The sequence below is a fragment of the Microcebus murinus genome, chromosome 18 (genome assembly GCF_040939455.1).
Source record: "Microcebus murinus isolate Inina chromosome 18, M.murinus_Inina_mat1.0, whole genome shotgun sequence".
NCBI classification, from domain to species: Eukaryota; Metazoa; Chordata; class Mammalia; order Primates; family Cheirogaleidae; genus Microcebus; species Microcebus murinus.
Window position 1 is genome coordinate 37,724,713 of NC_134121.1, and position 26,484 is coordinate 37,751,196.

Sequence of the window (26,484 nt, forward strand, 5' to 3'; positions counted from 1 at the left end):
GTCTCACTTTGTTGCCCAGGCTAGAGTGAGTGCCATGGCGTCAGCCTAGCTCACAGCAACCTCAAACTCTTGGGCTCAGGCCATCCTCCTGTCTCAGCCTCCCAAATAGCTGGGACTACAGGCATGTGCTACCATGCCCGGCTAATTTTTTATATATATATTTTTTAGTTGTCCAATTAATTTATTTCTATTTTTAGTAGAGACGGGGTCTTGCTCAGGCTGGTTTTGAACTCCTGACCTCGAGCAATCCGCCCGCCTCGGCCTCTCAGAGTGCTAGGATTACAGGCGTGAGCCACCGCACCTGGCCTATTTTGAATTTATATCCAATTAGCTGGCAAAAATAATGAGGCTCAGCTATTGACTATAAATTTGAAATTGAGGGCTATGAATGGTAGTTGGATTTTATTTTAGCCTCAGCATTCAATTTTTTGTTTTGGTTGTACTTTATCAAAAAAAGATTAATTCACAAAGATGAACCATTGAAAATAGATATGGTTTGTCCAGTAGTCTCAAGATTCCCTTAAGCTTTTGGGATAAGTTAATTGTCAGGAAGTTGATTGACAGGAAGTAATAGAAAATGCTTATTTTGATATTATTACTAATATCTATGATTTGCTTGGATTTCCTGTTTTTAAATGAAAAGCATTATGATGTTTTTAGCATCTTTTGTATTATCTCAGCACATCTGCATAACAAATTTGCTTCTTATCACCTTCAGTCACAGGATAAGATGAGCAGCAGATATACTTGATGCTTGCCTGGCACGATAAGGTGTGCTACTGTGGTACTATAGTATGTGTTTATTCACTGGTGTAAACTTAATGAGCCAGTGACATACAGGCTTGAATTAGAAACAAATCAAAACAAAAAAGAACTACAATTTTCCTCGTTAATCTTTTATTTTCAAGATATTCAAACAAATGACAGATAAAGGGATACAAACCCCAAATGAGTTTACTGGGAGCAGTGCAAGTTGTGTTTTGTTTGGTATCTGGTGTGTTCACATGAAGCATATAAAACATTTATGTGTATTGTTAGAGTATCAGTCACAGGCTATAGATTACAAACAGCCTTACATGTTTGTAACTAGCTCACCCTTACACCAAGAGAACATTTCCAACAAACTGAGGCTTTCAAACGGACTTAAATGAGTATTTTGACAAGCTCCCCTAGCGCCAGTTTTATTTCTCCCTACCAGACTGTCTCCCACTGCTCCTTAGCCAGCATGGGCTCCTCCAGGCTGGTCAGTCTTCCCTCTGCCTCTCCACCGGCATGATTTTGGTTCCCTTCTCTGTGGTAACAGTGTCTGGAACACTCTTATTAACATCTGTCTTGACTACTGTAATTTTTCTGTGGTCTTGCTTGGACTCCACCTCCTCTTTGAATCATCCCTCGTTGCTATTAGTTATTTTTTCCTGAGAAATCCTATGTTGATATTTTGTCTCTTGGGGTTTAAAACTTTCTAAAAAATACCTGAAAGTTGTACTCTTAAAGCTCTACCCCAAGTCAGTGCCATTCACAAAATCTATCAGCAGGGGGAGCTAAATAAAAGAAGACGAGTCCCTGAAATTGAGAAGACCTGAAGCAGGAAATGGTACTTGTAAATAATGACACTTTCACAAACTGCTAGTACTGAAAAAGACTTGGAATAGTGTTAGAAATCAATGATTTGGGCCTTACTCCCAGGTTAAAATTTTTATGAGATGATTTGTAAATGTTTTTGAAAGACGTAGTTCTATAGCATGTTAAAAATCTATTTAGGGGGATGACATGATAAACATAGGCATATTAGAGAACCAATCTGATGTTTGCCCCATTCCCCCCACCCCACACACACATAATGTTTTATTTATTAAGGATGATGAAATGAGGTCACTGCTTTGTAAAGACTTCTTTATGGAGCACTGAGTCCTAAAGTTGCTAATGATTATAGATAAGCCATTCCAAGTTTTAAAGATGGACTTTTTCAAGTAAATTTCTTATATTTTGTTTTGATTAAGTGTATGTATCTTAATTTCAGTTAGCAGACTTGAAGAAAGAGAAGCAGAACTGAAGAAAGAATATAATGCATTACATCAAAGACACACTGAGGTGGGTTCCTGGGTTATTCTTATCATGCTACTCTTGAGACAAATGAACCTTGGAAAGTATGTCTTATTTTTCTTTGAAAATCAGAATAATTCTTGGTGATTATTTCCAGAAAACATTCAATTTCATGAGGCATTTACCTGGTTACCAAATGTCAACTTTTCTTGTTTTTCATTTGGAATTAACCTTTCACATAGTGAATTAATATGCCACAGAATAATAATTCCTTGGCTAGCAAAGCAAAAACTCATGAGCACATAGTGAAAAGTTTGCATGATGCTAAGATAAGAGGAATGAATTTTGTTACCAGTTTGGAAATGATAGATTAGTAAATTATTGGTAAGAATCTATGCATTTATAATCCAGTATAAGGGCTTATTTGCATTAAGCTGATAACAAATAAAACATAAACACAAATTACAATATGTTAAATCAGAATGACTTTAAAGCAGGTTTTCTTCGTGAATTTTAAATTAACAATTCCAGCACATAACCTCTCCAAATAAAATTAGAAAATGTACTTTGAGGTTTTTTTTTAACCTTCTTTTTATGATTCTCTGTCAGCCTTTCATATGTTGCATTTGTTTTTATCTCCTTAATGTGAAACTTGTTTTTGTGTATCACTGTCAGTCTAGGGTTCACATACCCAAATAAAAATAATTATTTCCTTTTTTTCCTTTTCTAGTTCTATCTCCCATGATACAGATGGTTCTAGTCTTAGTTCTCATTTTTATTTCCACTAGTTTATGTGATTTCTTATCCTGCCTCTGGTAGAGACCTACATTGTTGTTTTTAAGGAACAGAAAACCCCACCACACTAAGTTTCATTTGCTTTGGAATAATGTGGTTAATGCTTTCTTGGGGAGGAGTTAGAATTCCTACCTGTTAGCCCTGAGGTTTGATTATTATAATCATAGCTTAATAGTTACATCCAAAGCATGAAGTGTCACAGAATTGACATCTAGTGGTAGAGTGAAAAGATTGGCCGTGAAGGACTGGAACCATTGCGCTCGGGGAAGACAGGAGCAGGTTACACAGAATTTTTTCTGTATGTAAAAAAATACCACATTTTAATAAGATGACAGTTGGTGGATATAAAGTCTATTAAAAAACAATTGGTTTTTAGTAATCCTAGCTCTCTGGGAGGCCGAGGCGGGCGGATTGCTCAAGGTCAGGAGTTCAAAACCAGCCTGAGCAAGAGCGGGACCCCGTCTCTACTATAAATGGAAAGAAATTAATTGGCCAACTGATATATATATGTAAAAAATTAGCCGGGCATGGTGGCACATGCCTGTGGTCCCAGCTACTTGGGAGGCTGAGGCAGGAGGATCGCTTGAGTCCAGGAGTTTGAGGTTGCTGTGAGCTAGGCTGACGCCATGGCACTCACTCTAGCCTGGGCAACAAAGTGAGACTCTGTCTCAAAAAAAAAAAAAAAACAATTGGTTTTTAAAAACCTATTGTTGGGCCGGGCGCTGTGGCTCACGCCTGTAATCCTAGCTCTTGGGAGGCTGAGGCGGGCGGATTGCTCAAGGTCAGGAGTTCAAAACCAGCCTGAGCAAGAGCGAGACCCCGTCTCTACTATAAATAGAAAGAAATTAATTGGCCAACTGATATATATATAAAAAATTAGCCGGGCATGGTGGCGCATGCCTGTAGTCCCAGCTACTCGGGAGGCTGAGGCAGGAGGATCGCTTGAGCCCAGGAGTTTGAGGTTGCTGTGAGCTAGGCTGACGCCACGGCACTCACTCTAGCCTGGACAACAAAGTGAGACTGTCTCAAAAAAAAAAAAAAAAAAAACCTATTGTTGATTCTTTTTCTATCTTTCATTTCAGTGCCTAAACAATGTCTTATACATAGTGTTTACTCAAGTATTGCTTGTCAATGCTTATAATTGCAAATATATTTGGAGAATGTATTTTACTTACTATTATAAGTAAGTGATAGTGATGAGTAATGAAGTAATGAATAATGCTTTTTGTTTTTTCAATCACATTCTAACCTTTGTAATAATTGAGGATTATTAAATTATATGTTAAATTGAAGTATTTATAAAACATATACATTCTTAAGAAATCAACTGTCAAGTGAAATTTCTTATTTTTCCCATGTATTTATTTAATAAAAGTGAAGATAGGTTCCTATAGGAAAAAAACTGACATTAATTTCAAATGAAAAGATATAATAATTTTTCTGTCTAGTCAGGAAGAAAAAAAAAAATCTCAGGAAAATTTTAATTACCAAGTCAGCAAGCTGGGCCTATCCAGTAACCAAGGCAGATTTCCCACGCTGCAGCTGTTTTCATAGGATCCCCTCCCTCAGTCACAAGCAACTTCTACCCTCTGCACCTAACAGGCTCCTTTTATTTCGTTTTGCCTCAGGAAGGTTTATGTAACACAGATATGGCTGCTTTGAAATATGTGTATGCTCTACTCTAGTCCACAATTTTTTCTACTTAAACATCTGGTCTAGAGATGTCATTCAATTAGCAATTATAAATAGCTGTTTAAAGCCAAAGAGCTAGGTACCCTTTAAGGGGAAACTGTGGAAACCTTTGGGGAAAGGAGGTCTGGAAGGGTTTAACCTTAACCATTTCACTATTACTTCCAAAGAAGATAATATCTTTTATAGGCACAAAATAGTTGTTTAAATAGCACTTTTAGGCTGGGCATGGTGGCTCACGCCTGTAATCCTAGCACTCTGGGAGGCCCAGGTGGGCGGATTGCTCAACATCAGGAGTTCTAAACCAGCCTGAGCAAGAGCAAGACCCCGTCTCTACTAAAAATAGAAACAAATTAATTGGCCAACTAATATATATAGAAAAAATTAGCCAGGCATGGTGGCACATGCCTGTAGTCCCAGCTACTAGGGAGGCTGAGGCAGAAGGATTGCTTGAGCCCAGGAGTTTGAATTTGCTGTGAGCTAGGCTGAGCTGTGGCACTCATTCTAGCCTGGGCAACAAAGGGAGACTCTGTCTCTAAATAAATAAATAAATAGCACTTTTATCAAACACATTGTTTGCTGCTTGAGGAAGACCTACTATGGCTCTTTTTGTAACATGAATAACTGTTCTCTAATCAAATCCAAAATTTTGTATACATAACTGAATTTGCTTAAAAGAAGACATGTAAAGAAGGGAGTGGAGGAAACATAAAGGTCAGGTGATTGTGAACCACTCAGGCCACATGTGTGTGTTCCCTTACAACCAGAAAAGGTGAACCCCTTGAAATCCTGGGAATCCTGGGGTGGTCTCACATCAGGGAGTATTTAAATGCATTCTCCTTTCATACTCTGACCAAACTCTATCATCCGTTCCTGTTTTACAGATTGAGGTTTAGAAAGAAACTATGAAATGATTTGCCCCAAATCCCAAACTAGTTAGTGACTGGATTTGAAGCCAGGTTTGTCTCATTTCGTTGCCTGAACTTTTAATAACATTTTGAGGTTCCATGTGCTAAATGCATGAGACATTTTTCTGTGCCTCTTTGCTTTATGGCAGCTCAACAGCTTTCAGATTAGTGGTTTTGTCAGTATATAGGTATGTGATTTGGGGGCTGCATATGGAAAGATTCAAGGCCAAAGTGATTAAAAGGATCCATGCCATTTGTCTCTAAATCTTCATTCACCGTTGTCTTAGTTAATGCTGACTGACAGTCAATGTCTACAGTGAAGATATCTCCAGGGAGGGAAGTTGGGGTTTTACCCAGATCAGGATTTTCCAGGTAGTATGCTTGAGATCTTTCTCAATGACTCCAATTGTTAATTGCAGAATTGAATCCTGAATATGTGTGAACTAATGTGCATACCTGAGAAAATTGAGAATTGCAGTTCTGAGACCAGGAGGGATGGGCCTGGTGGACCCAATAGCAGAGTATCTTAAACCAGAGTTATACTGTGAAACCCTATTATTAAAACTTAAACTTTTATATATAATTTATTTTTTTTACATTTTTGTGCATTTATAAAATATAGTACATATTAATTCTGACATCAGGAAATGCTTTAGGGTGTGGGGTTTTCTTGTGGGTGTGAGGAAGAAAGGACAATGAGCTCATTGCTTGCTTAGAGAATTAACTAAAAGGGCAGATACAGCCTGAGTCCTGCAACGCTTCACTGCTCATATGACCGAGTCAGCTGGACCGGAGTTCTGGCCTCAAAGCCAATGATAGTTTGAAAAGTTAATCACTAACTAGCCAGTTAACTTGGATAAGTGATATTGTGAGGATTAAATGGGGAAAAAAGGCTATAAATGCACTGGCTGACATGTAGCTGGTGCACAAGTGATAGCTGCACTTTTGTTGTTACTGTTCTCTCATATTAAGTGCTAGTTTGGTTGGGTTAGGACCAATTTCATTATATAGACCATTTTGGAATGTCAGAATACTCTATCTGTGATTACTTGATATTACCCATTTGAAGAAGGCTTAGAATTCAGCATTTAAAATTTTTAATCTTAAAGTATTTAAGACAATAGAGAATCGATCTATAGAATGAGCTATTTGGGGGAGAACTAATTGTATCTTTGTGTTTTGTTTTTCATTTTTCTATTTGAATGCATAGATTAATTACTATAAAAGTAATCTGGGTGGAAGTTCCCCCCCTCCCCTCCCCTCCCCTCCCCTCCCTCCCTCCCTCCCTTCCTTCCTTCCTTTCTCCTTCCTTTTTTGAGACAGTCCCACTCTGTTGCCTGGGCTAGAGTACCATGGCATCAGTCTTTCTCACAGCAACCTCAAAATCCTGAGCCAAAGGGAAACTGCCTCAGCCTCCCGAGTAGCTGGGACTGCTGGTGTGCACCAACACACCCGGCTAATTTTTGTATTTTAAGTAGAGATGGGGTCTTGCTTTTGCTCTTGGCTCAGGCTGGTGTCGAACTCCTGAGCTCAAGGGATCCTCTCACCTCAGCCTCCCAAAGTGTTAGGATTACAGGCCTGGGGGAAGTTTCTGTTTTCTTTATTTGAATGCTTAAAAGAAACATAGATTCTTCATTTGAACAAATCAATCCCATATGATTACTATCTTGTATATAAGAATTCAATTTAGGCTTTCTGAAACCTTTTCAAAATTTAAATTGAATCGATTAGGCCCAACAATCAAATCAGTTTGATTAAACAAATGTTTTAATATTTTTTTCTGAAAGTTTTTCCTGGTACAAGAAGAAAATAGCTCATTATTTCTAACTTGCTAACACAAAGGCAAAAGCTCTGTTTTTGTAAAACTATTCTTTAAATGGTGGTAAAATCTATAAATTTAAGATAGAAAGGATATAAATTAAAAAAATTTTAAATACCATATCTTTGTGAATCTATATTCATTTTTCTTTGTTAATAGCATTTCTTTTTTGGACTAGTCTTGGGAACAGTCTGATTAATTCATTTTATTTCATACATCATCAGAGTTCAGCTTTTTGTTTATTTGTCAATAAATAACCCCTTAAGGCCAGAGCGAGGTGGCTCATGCCTGTAATCCCAGCACTCTGGGAGGCCGAGGGGGCGGATAGCTCAAGGTCAGGAGTTCAAAACTAGCCTGAGCAAGAGCAAGACCCCTTCTCTACTATAAAAAAATAGAAAGAAATTAATTGGCCAACTAAAATATATATAAAAAATTAGCCGGGCATGGTGGCGAATGCCTTTAGTCCCAGCTACTTGGGAGGCTGAGGCAGGAGGATTGCTTGAGCCCAGGAGTTTGAGGTTGCTGTGAGCTAGGCTGATACCACGGCACTCACTCTAGCCTGGGCAACAAAGGGAGACTCTGTCTCAAAAAAAATAATAAAATAAAATAACTCCTTAAAATTAACTTATTTCTTAATTTTTGTACATGCCCAGTAAAATTTTCATAGCAAATGCATGTTTTTTTAAAGTAAAGTTTTTTTTTTTGTTTACAAAACTAAAGTTTTAAAAATGTATTTAAGATTTTATTTCAGTAGTTATTAAATATGCTACAATGCCTATTTTAAGTTATATTGAAATTGAAATCCTTCTTATTATAGCTAAAGGTTAGTAACTTCCAAAGTTAGTCCACGCTACAGTGTTAAGAATTTAAATAATTTCCCCATGACTTCCTTCAGTCTTTTCTTCTTAATATTTATACTCTTTAAAATACTAACATATCATTTCTTGTTTTTTAAAATTCATATCATGTTAGTATCTCTCATAAAGGTTTTTTGATTTTATGATTGAAATTTGTCATTTTACATATCTTAATTCCAGATTTAGGCAGCTTTAAAGTGAAACTATAGATTGTCAAGAATCAAATAGGGAGCTGGGCCAAGTTGCACACCTGTAGTGCCAGCTACTTGGATTGCTTGAGTCCAGGAGTTCAAATTCATCCTGGGCAATGTAGTGATATCCTGTCTCTTTGAAATAAACAAATAAAAAAAAAATCAAATAAGACACTAGAATTTCTTGATAATTTACATACTTTATATTCTTTTTTTTTTTGAGACAGAGTCTCCCTTTGTTGCCCAGGCTAGACTGGGTGCTATGGCGTCAGCCTAGCTCACAGCAACCTCAATCTCCTGGTCTCAAGCAATCCTGCTGCCTCACCCTCCTGAGTACCTGGGACTACAGGCATGCGCCACCATGCCCAGCTAATTTTTTCTATATATATTAGTTGGCCAATTAATTTGTTTCTATTTTTAGTAGAGACGGGGTCTTGCTCTTGCTCAGGCTGGTTTTGAACTCGAGCAGTCCACCTGCCTCAGCCTCCCAGAGTGCTAGGATTACAGGCGTGAGCCACTGCGCCTGGCCTACTTTATATTCTTGAAGTTTTACTTCCACATTCAGTTTGTCTATTATATGATTCCTTTTCTAAAACTCAGTGCTGTGATTTTTTTTCTTAATTTGCTGTGATTATAGATGATTATATTAAGTAATGATACCAATAAATTAACCTCAAGCAAAGGAGAAAATATTTTAGGATTCTTTCAACTAAATCTACAGCAACAAATAAACATCATGCTATTTAATTAAATTAAGTTGAAAATTATCTTTACTCTGTTAATCCCCTTTAAAAAAGAAAAAAGATCAACACATAAGGGTATGGTTTCTTCTCGTTTCACATTAATTTTTTTGTTGTTTCCCATTTTAGTCAATGAGTTTCTCAAGTGCTATCCATTATTTTTAACCAGTGGTTTCTTATTACCTCCTCACCACTGTCTATATACTAATTTGTTATGTTGATATTATTTCATTTAATAGCATGACATGGTGTTAAAAGGTTTTTGCTATGCTAAGTAAGATATTGGCTACTTTTATGGACACCAGTATCCTTAAATGTAAGCATCTGCATGTTGCTTTGCCATTAAAAACATTTTATTCCTTAATATTCTTTTATGTGGAATTGAGTATTTCTGATAAATATGAAAATTGTACAGATGTGTTTCTCTTGTTATAACACTGTGTTTTTATTCCAGGTATTAGTCTTAAATTTTGTGTATTTTTTTCTTTAAAATAGATGATTCATAATTATATGGAACACTTAGAAAGAACAAAACTTCATCAGCTCTCAGGGAGTGATCAACTAGAATCCACAGCTCATAGTAGAATTAGGTAAGCTTTATTATACATTTTGCCTTGAGAAAAAGTAAAATAAATAATCTGTTTGTTTCTGTTTTTCTCTGTTCTTTAATCCTGGAACAATAGTTAGGCTGATTCAAAAAGCTCTCCACTGTGGTAGAATGCCACAGGAGAGAATAGCATGGGAAAATAGAAACAGCATTCACTATTAAAAAGGCACGTTGTGAGCCATGCCATATAAGCAGCATATTGAGGTATTTTGATTGTTTTCTGATACTTAGTGGAGACTACGCAAGGTTTAAAACATTCTAATTTGTGTGAATCCTGTATAATTTGGTTAAAAGTCCGTTTTGTTACAGAGAGGCTTGTTTGAAAGGGTTAGCTGGCCATCTGTTTGATGTAGGAGTGTGAATAAATTATGTAGATCTCCAGACAATGTAGCCAATAAGCTAAGCCAGGACTCTTAGTGGAGGGGAAAATAGTTAATAGGCTGGCTGTCGCTCTGGCTCTGCGTTGCTGCATAAATGCTAGGAGCAGCAGCTCTATGGTTATGAGGTGGGGAGAGGGGAATGACGTCATCGCTTGGGAGCTGCTGCAGGATGGAGTGGAAAGCTGCTGCTGATGGCATTGTTTTTGTGGCAGCAGCTGAATGACAGATCCTCACTACAAAGATATCCCTTTGGCCCCCGTGTAGGCCTCCTGGTTCGGGTGTTTCACCATGCCAGCACAGCGCCATGAGTCCCGGATGCATGCTGCTGTTTGTGTTTGGCTTTGTTGGCGGGGCGGTGGTCATTAATTCTGCTATCTTAGTATCTCTCTCTGTTTTGCTGCTTGTGCACTTTTCTATTTCTACCGGTGTGCCAGCTCTGACGCAGAATCTACCAAGGATACTCAGGTACTCCAGTCTCTCTTGGAAGCCCTGGTTTAGCTGGGTTTTCTTAAATTTTTAGCTTCATGGGTCGGCTTTGTAACCATTTCTGTCGCAGGTTGAAACAATGGAAAATGGCCTGAAGCTAGTGTTTCAATTTTTATTTATAGTAATTTATATGCCATCACTTAGGAATACGGCTTTGTGCTCGGAAACTACTGATCAAAGAAGATGATTTTCGTATTGTTCTTACACACAAGTACAAGGTCAGTGTGGTCTTGTTTTAAGCAGAATGTTCAAAGAGTAAAAGGAGAGCAAGAGTAGAGCACTGGGTCCAAGTTTCTACAGCCTTTGCGTTTACCTTCCGAGCATTTAGGGGCAAGTATCTTTTATGCTGGGACTTGCAGTTGATTAGACACAGGCCATAGGTTTATTTTGTTTTACTCATCCTTTGACAGATTGAGGTTCAGGCACCACTTTTACAATTTTTGATAACGGCTCATGGGAACTGGCAATTTATATGTTTTCCTTTTGAAACAAAATATATTTTAAAGTGAAAGGATTTAAAACCTTTTAGGGTAAGGAATGCATTTCCCCCATTATTTACACATCAAAGTCGTGAAAGCTTTACAAAGCCTATTCACTATTGTTTTGCTGGATGTCTCCCTTTCTTTTCTTTGTAGTCTTGGGTGACAAATATCCGTGCCTGCTTGTGGGGGTAGTTATTAATCTCTGTAGCTTTACTGCTGTTCACTCCACTTACACCCTATAAGAGCCATCTTTTACATCTTAGACATTTAAGATTTTGGTTTCTTTTGTTTTATAACTCATCAAACTAAAACTATCTGATTTGTTCAGATTTCTGCTTTGTGCATGGTTTTAAATGAAAGTTATAGTATATAGTTTTTATTTATTAAATGTTTATAAGAATATTCAAATCCTTATTTTTGGCCCTCCTCCCCAATATTCAAATCCTAATTGTGGATTTAGATAAATTAAGAAGAATTAAGGTAGTAAATTTCCTCAGTGTGTTCCTTATTCATAGGTCAGTTCATGTTTGATATTAGTTTAAGACCCAGAAGTTAGATTTCATCTGTGGTTTAAAACTAGAGACTTGTTTTCATTTATTTTTTCCTGATTTACAAAAATCAGGAACAATCTTATTTGTATATATTTTGATACATAAAAGATTTGTATATGTATTTATGTATATTTAAGATTCGAAGGAGTTAAAAACTTCTGACCTCAAGAATATGTAGAATGTTAAAATAAGACTAATGTTAAGGGGCTGTTTTAGGTTTAGGTTCCCTTTGAGAGGCCAGTGCCATGCCATGCTGTGTGGTGCGGTGCTGTGCAAGTGGGTACGAGGCTTTGGAGTTGAACTGCCTGGTTGCAAGTGCTCTGCCACATGTGGCTGTGGGACCTTTGGCAAGTTGCTTAATTTCTGCCTTAGTTTCCTCCTCTGAAGGGCCGTACCCCATAGGGTGGTTTTAAAAATCAAGTGAGATTATTATTTTGTATTTAATTATAGTTGTAAGATATATGGTAAATTACACAAGTAACTAATTTTCATAGTCACTTATGCCCCATTTTTAGCAGAACTGTTTTAGCTCCAACTGTTTTATTAATAAAATCTTATGATTAAATTTTAAAAAGTTCCTTGACACCAAAGTTGCTGCTCATCTGATTGAATAAAGATATCAGAGTCTTCAATATTAAGATTAAATTATCAAAAAACTGGTAGTTCCAAGTGGGAAGTCTCAGGGAAAGCACATGGGCCTTGGAGTTGAACAGTCCTGGCTTAGAATGGCAACTCTGCCAATTACTAGTGCCTGAAGTCTCTGAACATCACTTTTTCTACTCTGAATGCTGGGAAAATAATCCCTATTTCCTGATGAGGATTAAATGAAAAAATATAAATAAATCATGTTGCTCAATACCTGCCACATGGTGAATGTTCAACAAATGTAATTTTTTTTACTGCCCTTTATATATAAAGTAGATTTTACTAATTAGTTGTATTATATTAAATGTGAATATAGCCAAAAAGCTGTTTTAAAAATATATTTGCAAAATTAAACACATCAGCTAATATTTAAATACCCAACTAAAAAATGGATATATGGAATGAAGTCAGTTAAATAAAATATTATAACAAGGATTTCGATGGTTGATGATAGGTTTGTTTTCTAGACAGTAATAGTAGATGTTTCAATCTGGGGGTTTAAATCTGCCACTTGATATTTTTCCATATATTTGTTTTTTTTCCTTCTCTAAGTTTTACTGAAGCATTTAATACATAGAGTACCAAATATACATACCAACATAGTACAGGACTAATGTTTACCTTTCAGGGTTTCTTTTCCAAAGTTGGATTCTAATGAACTTGTCTAATTACATGTCCTTCTCCTCACTGCTCCCCAACTCTTAATGTAATTTATCAGTCAAATAAGGAGAGAAGAAGAGTATGAAGTGATATTATTTTTCTAGAGTTGGAACAATGTAACCCAGAGCATCACTGACCCACTTGACAGATAGTTGTCAGTTTCTGAATAGAAGCACCCTCCCTATAGAGTAGTTTCTGAATGATTGGTACAAGCAGGATGAAAAGATGGGAATTCTATTTGTATTTTTGATTATAGATTTAGTTGACTGAAGTAGGAAAGTAAAATTTGGAGTCATAGAAGGAGTCATAGAAAACTCTTTCTTCCAATAGTTTTCAACTTTTCAGTATTTGGTATGTGTGAAAATGAATGTGTTATCATGTATGTTAACTCTAATGACGGGCTTGTATTTTGATTTCTGTTGGCAGTGTGATGGATTCACACGAAGTCTATATTATCTTCCTGGGTGTCTTTGCATTTTTGGGTTAGGGAACTTTTTGTCAGACTCAATCTGATTGAATTCCCAGTCACTTTTAGCTTAAGTCATTAAGGTATGTTAGAATATAAATAAAAGTCAACTAGTAGCTCTTAGACCTCTTGAATTTTCAGATCCTAAAATACCCCCTCCCCCAACTGGAGGATAAATATCAGGTTAACATGTTTTTATTTTATCTAGTACAGACATGAAAAAAAAATCCAGCTACCACTAACTGTCACCATCATTTGATGAAAGAAAGGACATTTTAAGTCAAAAAAGCAGGAAAGTTGTAGTTTAAAATAAGAGTCAATAATTCTCAAGAAAGAACAGGTTCTATGTTGTATGGAAATTTGTATGTGTGCAATGTGTACTATGTTGTCCTCTAAGGAAATAAATAATAATGCCTCTTTTTGCCATGGAATTTAAAAAGTATGTTGCTAACCGGCACTTAGGAATAACTGGTGTAAACAGAATAGTTGACTAGTTGCTTTAATTTTTGTCATTTGGTTGTGCTGGCAGCTTATAATCACAAGATTTGGAGGTGGGAAACCTGCTGCCTTAAGGCAACTTGTGGCATTCTAGGCCCTTAAAGGTGGCCTTTGTACTGAATCCAAATTTTACACAACAAATCCCTTTTTTAAAAGGGGTGCAGCAGAGAAAAATGAAGCTTTTTCCCTCTCCTTTGGTGCTTAAAAAAGAACAATTGTGAAATCAGAAGTCTACAGCTTCCCCATCCCTATTAGTGAAAAGTCCTGCTTTTAAATTTTATTTCCTTGTGCATATAACTTTAATGAAATACAATCTCTCAACCCTTTTGCTTCACCTAATCTATAAAATGTTCTGACAGTTTTACTAATCCCTTTTGATTGTTAGGAATGGAAGAACATACCCTTTGTGTTAAGGGTGAGAGCAGATTACAAAATTGGCTTAAGTTTCTTGGTATAAAAATGAATTTAAAGAATAAAAGACTTATTTAGCAAAACTTAATATTTTCCTTCTTTGATTTACAACTTGACTGTTTCTATTTTAACTTACATTCTTACCAGTAGAGGTATGAATTCTGGGAGGCACCAAACCTTTTAGTGTCTTATTTCTTTCCAATTTCTGCACTTCTGGGTTAGTGACCCATTATGACCTGTTAGTAGGCTTGTTTCTACCCTCTAAAAGCACTCTGATTTGGAATCTTATGTGCATCAACAGAGCATGTATTTCTTGTTGAAATTCTATTATTATTAAAATTGCAACTCTTGTTCATTGAAATTTCCCACAAAGCATTGGAAATTCAGCAGTCTTTTATAGAATTTTTTGGCCTCTGTTTGTGGAAAAAACTGGCGATGGTTTTCTTTTATGTACTGTGCTTGAAAGGAACTCATATAGTGGTTCTGTAGAAAAATAGAGTTTCCTACTTTAGGAAGGATAAAGATCTTTTGAGTTCTTTTTTCCATTTAATCAGGAGCCCTGATTTAGATAATATATTGATTTTCCTCTAGGCAGAAAGGGCATATCCTGAAGAGGCTTCAGTAAACATCCAGGGATTAGTGATTTCAAAAGTCTATAAACAGGGGTTGGGCTCACTTCCAAAGGAAGGGGTTGCAGGTCCTCTTAGGTCTAATCTAAATATGATTAAAAACTCAGCAGGTCTTTTCTAGATCAGACCAAACCATTGACTTCTTCCTGGCCAAGGAACTCATCAGTAACTTATAAGATTTCCTAAACTATTTCTTACTACTTTTCTTAGTTGGTTTCTTGAGGCTAATTTAAGTCTATGAGGCCTGGCAAGGTGGCTCACACCTATAAACCTAGCAGTTTGAAAGTCCAAGGTGGAAGGATCGTTTGAGCCCAGGAGTTCAAAACTAGCCTGTGCAACATAGCCAGACCCTGCCTCTACAAAAATTTAAAAAATTAAAAAAAAAAGAAATTAGCTGGGCATAGTGGCATTCCACTGTAGTCCCAGCTACTTGGGAAGCTGAGGTAGGAGGATCACTTGAGCCCAGGAGTCAGGAGTTCAAGGCTGCAGTGAGCTATGATGATGCCACTGCAGTCCAACATGGATGACAAAGTAAGACCCTGACTCTAAAATAAATAAATATTTTTAAAAATAGGAAATTCTGGCTGAGTATGATGGCCCATGCCTATAATCCTAACACTTTGGGAGGCCAAGGTAGGAGGATTGTTTGAAGCCAGTTCAAGACCAGTTTGAGCAACATAGTGAGACTGCCATCTCTGCTAAATATAAAAATAAAAATTAGCCAGGTGTGGTAGCACTCCTATAGTCCCAGCTACTCTCAGGAGGCTGAGGCAGGAAGATCGCTTGAGGCCAGGAGTTTGAGGTTTCAGCGAGCTATGATGATCCTTGCTGCACTTTAGCCCAGACAACAGAGCAAAACCGTATCTGAAAAAATAAAATAAACCAAAAAATCTTATGAGACTGTGTTCTTTCTTTTTGATAAGTCTACTTGTTCATATGGGCAGACAGTATTATTTAAGGTGATGATTCTAAAGCAGTGACAGTCCAGGCTTGTTATTTATAGTCATGAAAAATAAAAAATAAATGTTTGATTTTTTTCTCCCCTCTCGAAATAGAAAAGAACGCCCTATATCATTAGGGATTTTTCCATTACCTGCTGGAGATGGATTGCTTACACCTGACGCTCAGAAAGGAGGCGAGACCCCTGGATCAGAGCAGTGGAAATTTCAGGAATTAAGTCAACCACGTTCCCATACCAGCCTGAAGGTAATTTATTCTGCTGAAATTGTCAATTTACATTTTATTATAAATTTTTTTATTCTAATCGAAGTACTAGACAACCAAAGCATAATACAATGTAATAGTTTATATACATTTTAGTTTGTAAAATTAGTGTCTTTTAAAATTGGAAATGAGCTCTTCCCAAAGAGTATTATTTTTTACTGTTCTATTTCAAGTTATATGGGAAAACAAAGTGAAGCATTATTACATCTTGATTAGCATACTAGTGACAAAAATTAGTTTCTATTTGATTAAGGCTATATATTATGAATTTAGAGTGGGGTGACTAGTGAGCCTAATTATGTTTTTCAGAACTGAAAAAATCACTATTACCTGAAATCCTTGGTTCACTGTCTAAAGCTTCACAATTTAGTACAGTTTCACTTAAACACTGTTCCTTCCTGAAAACAACTTCCTTCCTTCATAAAACAACTTCATCTCATGTAATGTACAAAAATACATTGTGTTTAGCTAAAAAGATATGATGTTAATTCATTATAGGTTATATTCTTTTTTTTTTTTTTTTTTTTTTTTTTTTGAGACAGAGTCTCGCTTTGTTGCCCAGGCTAGAGTGAGTGCCGTGGCGTCAGCCTAGCTCACAGCAACCTCAAACTCCTGGGCTCGAGCGATCCTTCTGTCTCAGCCTCCCGATTAGCTGGGACTACAGGCATGCGCCACCATGCCCGGCTAATTTTTTATATATGTATCAGTTGGCCAATTAGTTTCTTTCTATTTATAGTAGAGACGGGGTCTCGCTCTTGCTCAGGCTGGTTTTGAACTCCTGACCTTGAGCAATCCGCCCGCCTCGGCCTCCCAGAGAGCTAGGATTACAGGCGTGAGCCACCGCGCCCGGCCTATAGGTTATATTCTTGACAAAGAACTTGTCATCAATGTATAATAGGTATAATCAATAATATACTCTAAGCATGGAGATAAACTAATAATTAAATTTAAATAATATTTATTGCCTGGTAATCTGAAAAAATATTAAAAAGTTATGTTCTGTAATACATATCTTATAAAATGGAATACTTACTTCTAAAGGAAATATTGATATAAAAGATCCTTTGTTACGTTATAAAATCTACCATGAAACAAATAGGCCACCTACAATGAACACAAATGAATTACTTATATCTTATCTCCTTTTTCAGCTTTATTTTTCTCAGTAATACTTATCATGGTCTAAGTATTTTAAAATAGCTCTTACAGTGCTTCTAAGATACTAAGTCATTTACTGTATATATTTGCCTCATGTGTTTCTCTTCACTAAGAACATAAATTCTGAGAGATTGATTTTTTGTTGTATCCCTCACACTTAGAAAAATGTCTAGCATATGGTAGGCACTCAGAACATGTTTGTTGAATGAATTATTTGTTTTACATATTAGAATCTTTTGGAATAATATAAATGGTCTTTCAGCTCTAGAAAATAGAGGCATTCAGAATCATTCTGTTGACTTTGGAAATGTGCTCAAAACAACAAGCAGTGGCCAGGCACGGTGGCTCACACCTGTAATCCTAGCACTCTGGGAGGCCGAGGCGGACGGATCGCTCAAGGTCAGGAGTTTGAAACCAGCCTGAGCAAGAGTGAGACCCCATCTCTACTAAAAATAGAAACAAATTAATTGACCAACTAAAAATATATAGGAAAAATTAGCTGGGCATGGTAGCGCATGCCCGTAGTCCCAGCTACTCAGGAGTCTGAGGGAGGATTGCTTGAGCCCAGGAGTTTGAGGTTGCTATGAGCTAGGCTGACACCATGGCACTCTAGCAGGGGAAAAGAATGAGACTCTGTCTCAACAAAACAGAACAAAACAACAACAAGCAGTCAGTAAATATTTGATAGCTTTTCTCTTTTTTTTTTTTTTGAGACATAGTCTCACTTTGTTGCCCAGGCTAGAGAGTGAGTGCTGTGGCATCAGCCTAGCTCACAGTAACCTCAAACTCCTGGGCTCAAGTGATCCTACTGCCTCAGCCTCCCAAGTAGCTGGGACTACAGGCATGCACCACCATGCCCAGCTAAGTTTTTCTATATATATTAGTTGGCCAATTAATTTCTATTTATAGTAGAGACGAGGTCTCACTCTTGCTCAGGCTGGTTTCGAACTCCTGACCTTGAGCAATCCACCCATCTCGGCCTCCCAGAATGCTAAGATTACAGGCGTGAGCCACCACGCCCGGCCAATAGCCTTTCTCTTAATAAAAACTATTTCTCACAGTAAGGTTTACCTCACCTTTTCCTCCTTCTTGCTCAATTTGTTAGAAGCTAATAGTGCTCAGTATTAGTGCACAGTGATACCACTGGGAAACTCTCTCATTCTTTCCTCCTATGGCCACAATGGCTTTTTTAACCTGCCTGTAGGTTTAATAGATCTTCCAAAACATCTCATCTCTCCATCGCCTACTTGCTGTGCCACCTTTCCCAAAACAAAATTAAGTAGGAGGGATAATTTTAATACATCAAAAATGTATTCCATATGGTAACTATATTTTAATTGCTATTCAAAAGTACACCTTAAGAAAAGATTATTATAATTCTCTTGTTATTTAATCCAGTGACGTGCTGTGGCAGAACTTTACTGGCAAGTTATAAACCGATTAGCAGATTATTAATATAAATTTAAGCAGGGAGTTTTTTGTGTCTTCTCTAGAGATACTAAGGGAAGTATTCCCCAGAGTTTCTAAAACAGAATACTCTCTATCTCTACTTGATCTGGACATGGAACCACTAAATGAGTTAGGCAACAGGTGAGGATTTCCAGGAATGAGGTGGTACGTTACAAAATGGCAAAAGTCCAGTGTTAAGTATGTCTACTGATTAGAACATATGCAGTATTTTATTATTCACCTAAGCTCTTGTCATTAACCACTATCTTTCTTTAACCTTACAAAGGCTGGAAGTCAGGTTTAGGGTTTACTCATGGGCCACATGATATAACAGGAATTGGACTAGACTCTCTCTAATTTAAAATATCCTACAACTCTCGTTTCTCTTGAGGACTTTGGGATGAACTAGCTGTATTTAGAACATGTTTTGACTTCATTATGAAAAAAACAAAAAATGTGAATTATAATTACAATTAATCTTACTAGCACAATTTTTCTGTGAAGTAAGGTTAAGGTAAAAATGTTCTGTGAGAAAGTCACATGATGGGTTATATAACCAAGGAAACAGAGAACAATAGAAAACTTTGTGGCAGAATAGCAGATGAGGAGATTTGCCAGTGATCATAAAGTTAAGGCCCTGCTTTGTTGGTACATTGCAAATTTCTCACTGTGAGAGACCTGTAGTCAGTGAGGTTATAAATAATCCAGTGGATTTTCTAGGAATCATGCACCTAAGAAAGTGTACAAGTTCTCTCTCTCTTTTTTTCCCCAAAGCTCTGTTACCAGGGCTAGAGTGCAGTGGTGTCATCACAGCTTCCTCCAACCTCCAACTCCTGGGCTCAAGTGATCCTCTCATCTCAGCCTCCTGAGTGGCTGGGCCACGGGTTTGCACTACCATGCCTGGCTGACTTTTACATTTTTTGTAGGGTCACGCTATGTTTCTCAGGCTGGTCCCCAACTACTGGGTTCAAGCAGTCCTCCCACCTCGGCCTCCCAAAGCCCTAGGATTACAGGTGTGAACCACCTTGCTTGCCCTCAAGTTCTTAGAAAGGAGTATTTATTTGTCCATATTGTTTCTTCTTTTTTTGGTACATATAATTTTTTTTTTTTTTTGAGACAGAATCTTGCTTTGTTCTCAGGCTAGAGTGAGTGTTGTGGTTTCAGCCTAGCTCATAGCAACCTCAAACTCCTGAGCTCAAGCAATCCTGATGCCTCAGCCTCCCAAGTAGCTGGGACTACAGGCATGCGCCACCATGCCCGGCTAATTTTTTCTATATATATTAGCTGGCCAATTAATTTCTTTCTATTTATAGTAGAGACGGGGTCTCGCTCTTGCTCAGGCTGGTCTCGAACTCCTGACCTAGAGCAATCCGCCCGCCTTGGCCTCCCAGAGTGCTAGGATTACAGGCATGAGCCACCGCGCCCAGCTCATATTATTTCTTTATATCACACTTATGTAGATTGACAAACAAGTACATGAATAAATAAAATAATAGAATTTCAAGTATTGTTATGTGCTATTAAGAAAGCAAGGTAAGCTAGAGAGTAATTAGTAGGAGTGGGTGCTTATTTTAGGGTGGTGAGGGAAGGCCTTGGAGAAGGTGACTTGCACCTGACATGGGGACATACATGTGCATGAAAAGGTCTGGAGGAGTTAAGTGTTTGAGGAAGATAAGATATTAATAGCAATTGTAAAGGCCCTGGGGTAGGGGTATACCGGCATGTTTGAAGAATGATGGTTTTCTCTTCATCCCACTCTTCAGGCTTTCAGTCCTACTTACTGCACCAACATGCCTTTTGTCAAGGTTGTCCAAAGCACCCGTTTTTCCAAATCTAATGGAACATTCTCAGTCCTCATCTTTCTTTTGGCAGCATTTGATGTATTTGAATATATTCAGCTTTTGAAGTGCATCTTCCTTTAGTTTGCTACTACCGCCTGCCCCCGACTAGTTTTCTTCACTGCTCCTTCTCTATTGCTGGATTCTCTTCTACTTTTGGACCTGTCAATGTTGGGGTACCCCAGGGCTTAAACCTCAGCCCCACTCTTAATCTGGGTAGATCAAATTCCATTTCTGTAAATGCCATTCACACATCGAGGTTCACAAATTTAGATCTCTAACCTCGATCCCTTCCCTGAACTCCAGGCCTCTGCATCCAATTGCTTTTCTTTGTAGTTTCCCCAAATATATATGTTTTACCTTGCTTAGGTACCACCAATAGAAACATTCTCTTTCAAGGCGTATCCAAATGTCATAGTTCACATAAAGCCTTGCCTGATACCCTATTGATAGTCCTTGAATTGAGCTTAGAGATCAGTTCAAGACAGAAAGCAGAGGATTTTTTTTTATTTGTTTTAAACTTTTGCTGGCATTAAATTGACCAGCTTTATTTATTTATTTTACTTTTTTTTTTTTTTTTTTAAAGAGAGGAGGCACCACTGTGTTGCCCAGACTGGACTAGAACTCCTAGGCTCAAGTGATCCACCTCAGCCTCCCAATAAGCACATCCCACTGCACCTGGCTGGAGGAGTTTTATATTGCATCATTAAAAGAAATTTTTTTTCTGGGGGATGTCTAGTGAAATTGATAAAAAGAAACTCGTTATGTTAAATGACCGAAACTGTTCTGTTAAAAAAAAAAAGTGCTAAGGCTGGGAATGGGCAAAATGTTAAGGTGGGACTATTCAGTTAACTGAATTATATTCATAAACAAGCTGCAAATAAAGAAGGAATTGGTGAACAAAAGGGCAAGTATAACCAAGACAATCCTGAAGAACAACAAAAAGTACAAGAACTTGCCTTACCAGATATTAAGACTATAAAGTTTTAATTATTAAGATTGTATAGTATTGCTTCATCTTCCCTTCCTCTTTCCTTTCTGCACAATTCAGTCCTGAGGCCACAGGTAGGGCAAAGCAAGGTTAGGCTCTGCAGGGCGAGGCAGGAGTGGGATTGGTATCACAACCAAGCAAGATTAGGAGGGTATCCATGATGGTGTGGCCCGGTGTGAAGGACATCCCTACAGAGGGGCAGCCTGGCTTGAGGGGTATCATATTCTAAACAGGGTGATGGGACCCTCCCCAAGGAGAGGTGCCAGGCATAGGGTATGAGCCTGAGCAGGTGAGGAAGGCAGCATCTGTGTGTATGTGGAGGGTGGAAGTGGGGAGGCTGGAATGGAGGAGAAAGAAGATGCATAGGAAGAGAAGGGCATTGGTAGGGAGTTGTAGTGGCAGAGAGAAGAGACCATTAGATACTTCAGGCCTGGAAGTCAAGGGCCAAGAGGGTTCTATAATGGAAGGAGTTATCAGCAGGGTTAGATGATAGTGGAGGAAAGAGTAGAATGAGGAATAAATTTGTACATTTGTAAGTGTAGGTTTGAGTCGTTAGAGTTGTAGGACCAATAACGGGAGTGAAGATGCATTATAAAAGGAGGAAGTAGCAAGTATGGACTACTTAAGAAAGATGGTGGTGGGAGGAGAGAAAAAGGATAATTAAGGTAAAAGTTGGCAGGGTAGATGTACTTTTAGAATGGGAGAGACTAGGTTGTTTGTGTGCTCAAAAGAGAATTGAATAAAAGGAAAGAGAGTGAAGAAAGATAATTGATACATCAATTAAAAGATGGGCAGGGGGAAAGGAATCATGTATTCCAGCTGCAATTCACGTCTTCTTCGTTGATGGGACACCATCATTTTTCCTAGTCTTTTGCTATTACAAATAATAATGTGGTGAACAATCAACCAAGGCCTAGCAAACAGTGTGAAATTATATGGATGGGATAATGCAAGCACACACACATGTACAATACGTATACATACTCCAAAAAAATTTTTTTTTTTTTTTTTTGTGACAGAGTCTCGCTTTGTTGCCTAGGCTAGAGTGAGTGCCATGGCGTCAGCCTAGCTCACAGCAACCTCAAACTCCTGGGCTCAAGCGATCCTTCTGTCTCAGCCTCCCAAGTAGCTGGGACTACAGGCATGAGCCACCATGCCCAGCTAATTTTTTCTATATATATTAGTTGGCCAATTAGTTTCTTTCTATTTATAGTAGAGACGGGGTCTCACTCTTGCTCAGGCTGGTTTCGAACTCCTGACCTCGAGCAATCCACCCGCCTCGGCCTCCCAAAGTGCTAGGATTACAGGCGTGAGCCACCACGCCCGGCAAAATTTTTTTTTATTTGAAGAGCATCCTGGTTGTTGATTATTAGTAGAATGTGACTTTTATTTATTTTTTATTTTTTGAGACAGAGTCTCATTCTGTTGCTCTGACCTAGAGTGCCATGGCATCAGCCTAGCTCACAGCAACCTCAAACTCCTGGGCTCAAGCTATCCTACTGCCTCAGCCTCCCAAGTAGCTGGGACTACAGGCATGCACTACCAATGCCTGGCTAATTTTTTTAGAGATGGGGTCTCGCTCTTGTTCTGGCTGGTTTGGAACTCCTGAGCTCAAACGATCTGCTCGCCTCAGCCTCCCAGAGTGCTAGTATTACAGGTGTGAGCCACCGCACCACCCTGGATGTGATTTTTAGAACTAAGAAAAAAAAATTTTTAACTAACTAGAAAGCAGTTAGGTAGGTACCTACTTATGAAAATTTTAAAGAGTTCTTTGAAAACCATATGACTTGAAATATTTTAGTAGAACTATGGTGAGAAGTTCTTGTTAGCATAGTTTGGTATGTAAAGCCAGTGGTCAGTGTGTGCTGCATTCTTCAGGGGATGTGCTTAGCATACACAGTAGGAAATGTCCAAACAGAGCCAGCATTCTTATTGAGAAGAATTTTCCATCCTCCTCCCTTTGTGGTTAAATTCTAAAATTGTTCCTGAGTTTTCCCAAGCTTGAATTCTCTTGAATTCCCAAGTTTGAATTTTTATAGTAGTTGAATTGTATTTCTGTATTGTCTGTTATTAAAGATTTCTATTATAAAATGCTTTAAATTTTATTTTAAAAACTATTATAAAAAACTTTAAATTTTAAAACAGTTAAAGCTCTCAGTTTTTAAAAACTAACTTCCTTCCTTCCTTCCTTCCTTCCTTCCTTCCTTCCTTCCTTCCTTCCTTCCTTCCTTCCTTCCTTCCTTCCCTTCCTTCCCTTCCTTCCCTTCCTTCCCTTCCTTCCCTTCCTTCCCTTCCTTCCCTTCCTTCCCTTCCTTCCCTTCCTTCCCTTCCTTTTCTTCCTTTCTCTCTCTCTCTCTCTCTCTCTCTCTCTCTCTCTCTCTCTCTCTCTCTCTCTCTCTCTCTCTCTCTCTGTCTCTGTCTCACTTAGTCGCCCTGGCCTAGAATGCAGTAATGTCATAGCTCACAGCAACCTCAAACTCCTGGGCTCAAGTGATCCTCCTGTCTCAGCCTCCTGAGTAGCTGGGGCTACAGGTGCACATCACCACGCCTGACTGAATTTTCTATTTTTTTATTTTTTTCTATTTTTTTGTAGAGATAGGGTCTTGTTCTTGCTCACGCTTGTTTCAAACTCATGACCTCAAGGGATCCTCTCACCTCTGCCTCCGAAAGTGCTAGGATTATAGGCAAGAGTCACTGTGCCTGGCCTAAAAACTTTTTGAAGTAATTTTAGACTTATAGAAAAGTTGTAAAAATAGTACAGAATTCTCATATACTTTTTACCCAGCATCCCCTAATGTTAGCTAACCATAGTATAATTATCTTAGTAAAATTAAGAAATTAACATTGGTACAATACTGTTAGCTAAACTGCAGACTTGTATTCAGGTTTCACCAGTTTTTCCACTAATGTTCTGGGTTTTTTTTGTTTTTTTTTTTTTGAGACAGAGTCTCACTTTGTTGTCCAGGTTAGAGTGAGTGCCGTGGTGTCAGCCTAGCTCACAGCAACCTCAAACTCCTGGGCTCAAGCAATCCTCCTGCCTCAGCTTCCCGAGTAGCTAGGACTACAGGCATGTGCCACCATGGCAGGCTGATTTTTTCTATATATTTTTAGTTGGCTAATTAATTTCTTTCTGTTTTTAGTAGAGACGGGGTCTCGCTCTTCCTCAGACTGGTCTCAAACTCCTGAGCTCAAATGATCCGCCCGCCTCAGCCTCCTAGAGTGCTAGGATTACTTGTGTGAGCCACCACACCCGGCCTCCACTAATGTTCTTTTTCTGTTCTGAGATCCAATCCAGGATCCTACATTGCATTTAGTCATTATGTCTCAGTCTTTTCCATTGTGTGACAATTCCTTGATCTTTTCTTGTCTTTCATGACTATAAAACTTTTTAATATTAAAGAGTACTGGTTAGTTATTTTGTAGAATGTCTCTCCATTTGGGCTTCTCTGATGATTTCTATTGATTAGACTGAGGTTATACATTTTTGGTAAAAATACCACAGAAGCCTACATCTTTTCTTATTTACACTTATGTCAAAGAGTAAATGATGTTTGTAAGTCTTACTAGTAGTAATGTTAACTTTGGTCGCTTAGTTCAGCTTGTTATGTGTCAGATTTCTCCATTGTAAAGTTACTTTTTTTTCTTTTATAATTAAGAAATATCTTGGTGGATATACTTTGAGACTATGTAAAATCCTGTTTCTCCTCAAACTTTGATCCACTGACTTTAGCATCCATCAGTGGATCTTGCCTACAAGAATTATAAATAAAATATTACTAATGGTTATTTTCTATTTTTTTTCATCCATGTACATTAATTGGATTTCTTCTGTAAGAGAGAGCTGTCTTCTTCCCTCCCTTCCTCCATTCCAGTTTGGACTCAGTGGATATATATTTTATTTTGTGGGTTATCCAAACCCATTATTTTTTTTGTTTCTTGAATTGTTCAATTGTTCCAGCTTTGGCCATTGGGAGCTCTTTCAGGTTGTCTCCTGTACTCTTTCGACATGCTCATCCTTTTTTGAGGATTTCCTTCTTTACTGGCACTGTAAGAAGCGCCAAGCTCTTATATTTTCCCTGCCCCAGCCCTAAAAAGTCTACTACTTCTTCAAGGAGCCCTGGCTCGTTTTTTTGAGAGAATGTATTCAGGAACAAACCCTAGCACTTTGGGAGGCTGAGATGGGAGTATTGTTTGAGACCAGTCTAAGCAACATGGCGACCTTGTCTCCGTAATTTTTTTTTTTTTTAAATTAGCTGGGTATGCTGGCGCACACCTGTAGTCCCAGCTACTCAGGAGGTTGAGGCAGGAGGATCACTTGAACCAAGGAGCTTGAGGTTGCAGTGAGCTATGATGATGCCACTGTACTCTAGGCCAGGCAACAGAGTAAGAACCTGTCTCTAAAAAAAACTTTTCTTGGAGAAGAGAGAGTGTAATTAGTTCTCTGTTAGTGGACTTTTTTTTCCTTTTTGCTATATTTATTGTATTATATATTGATCAAGATGCTTACATATGAAAATTGGTAAAAGTCTAAATAACACTGAAAATGATGGTGTTGGAAGCTTATATTTTGAATGTGGCTTCTACAGATGTTCAATCTTTAAGCAAGTTTGTAGAATAGGAAAAGTTGTTTTAAATATTTCCTGTTGAAGAAAATGACCTTGCCTTTTCACTTTCAAAAATATTTATTGATACTCCCTATGTTAGGCACAATGCCATATATTAGAATGTTGTTAGAGGTCTAGATGTTTTATAAAACAGGCTTAATACTTTCTTTTATTTATTTTTTATGTTTTGAGACAGAGTCTCACTCTGTTGCCCAGCTAGAGTGCCGTGGCATCAGCTTAGCTCACAGCAACCTCAAACTCCTGGCTCAAGTGATCCTCCTGCCTCAGCCTCCCAAGTAGCTGGGACTACAGGCATGCACCACCATGCCTGGCTAATTTTTTCTATATATTTTTAGTTGGCTG

At 37.9% G+C, this 26,484-nt stretch overlaps 1 protein-coding gene across 9 annotated transcripts in view; it reads left to right on the forward strand.

Moving 5' to 3' along the window:
- SPAG9 (sperm associated antigen 9) overlaps positions 1-26,484 on the forward strand; it is a 140,806-nt gene that overhangs the window by 45,659 nt on the left and 68,663 nt on the right. For 4 of the 9 annotated variants that reach the window (XM_075994459.1, XM_075994460.1, XM_012789801.2 and 1 more), the window contains exons 3-5: positions 2,021-2,091; positions 9,538-9,632; positions 15,913-16,063. In XM_075994459.1, coding sequence (XP_075850574.1) covers positions 2,021-2,091; positions 9,538-9,632; positions 15,913-16,063 — 317 coding nt within the window. Of the gene's footprint in view, positions 1-2,020; positions 2,092-9,537; positions 9,633-10,217; positions 10,495-10,545; positions 10,734-15,912; positions 16,064-26,484 lie in introns of those variants that run through there. The other 5 variants (XM_075994461.1, XM_075994462.1, XM_012789806.2 and 2 more) reach the window with 2 other exon arrangements.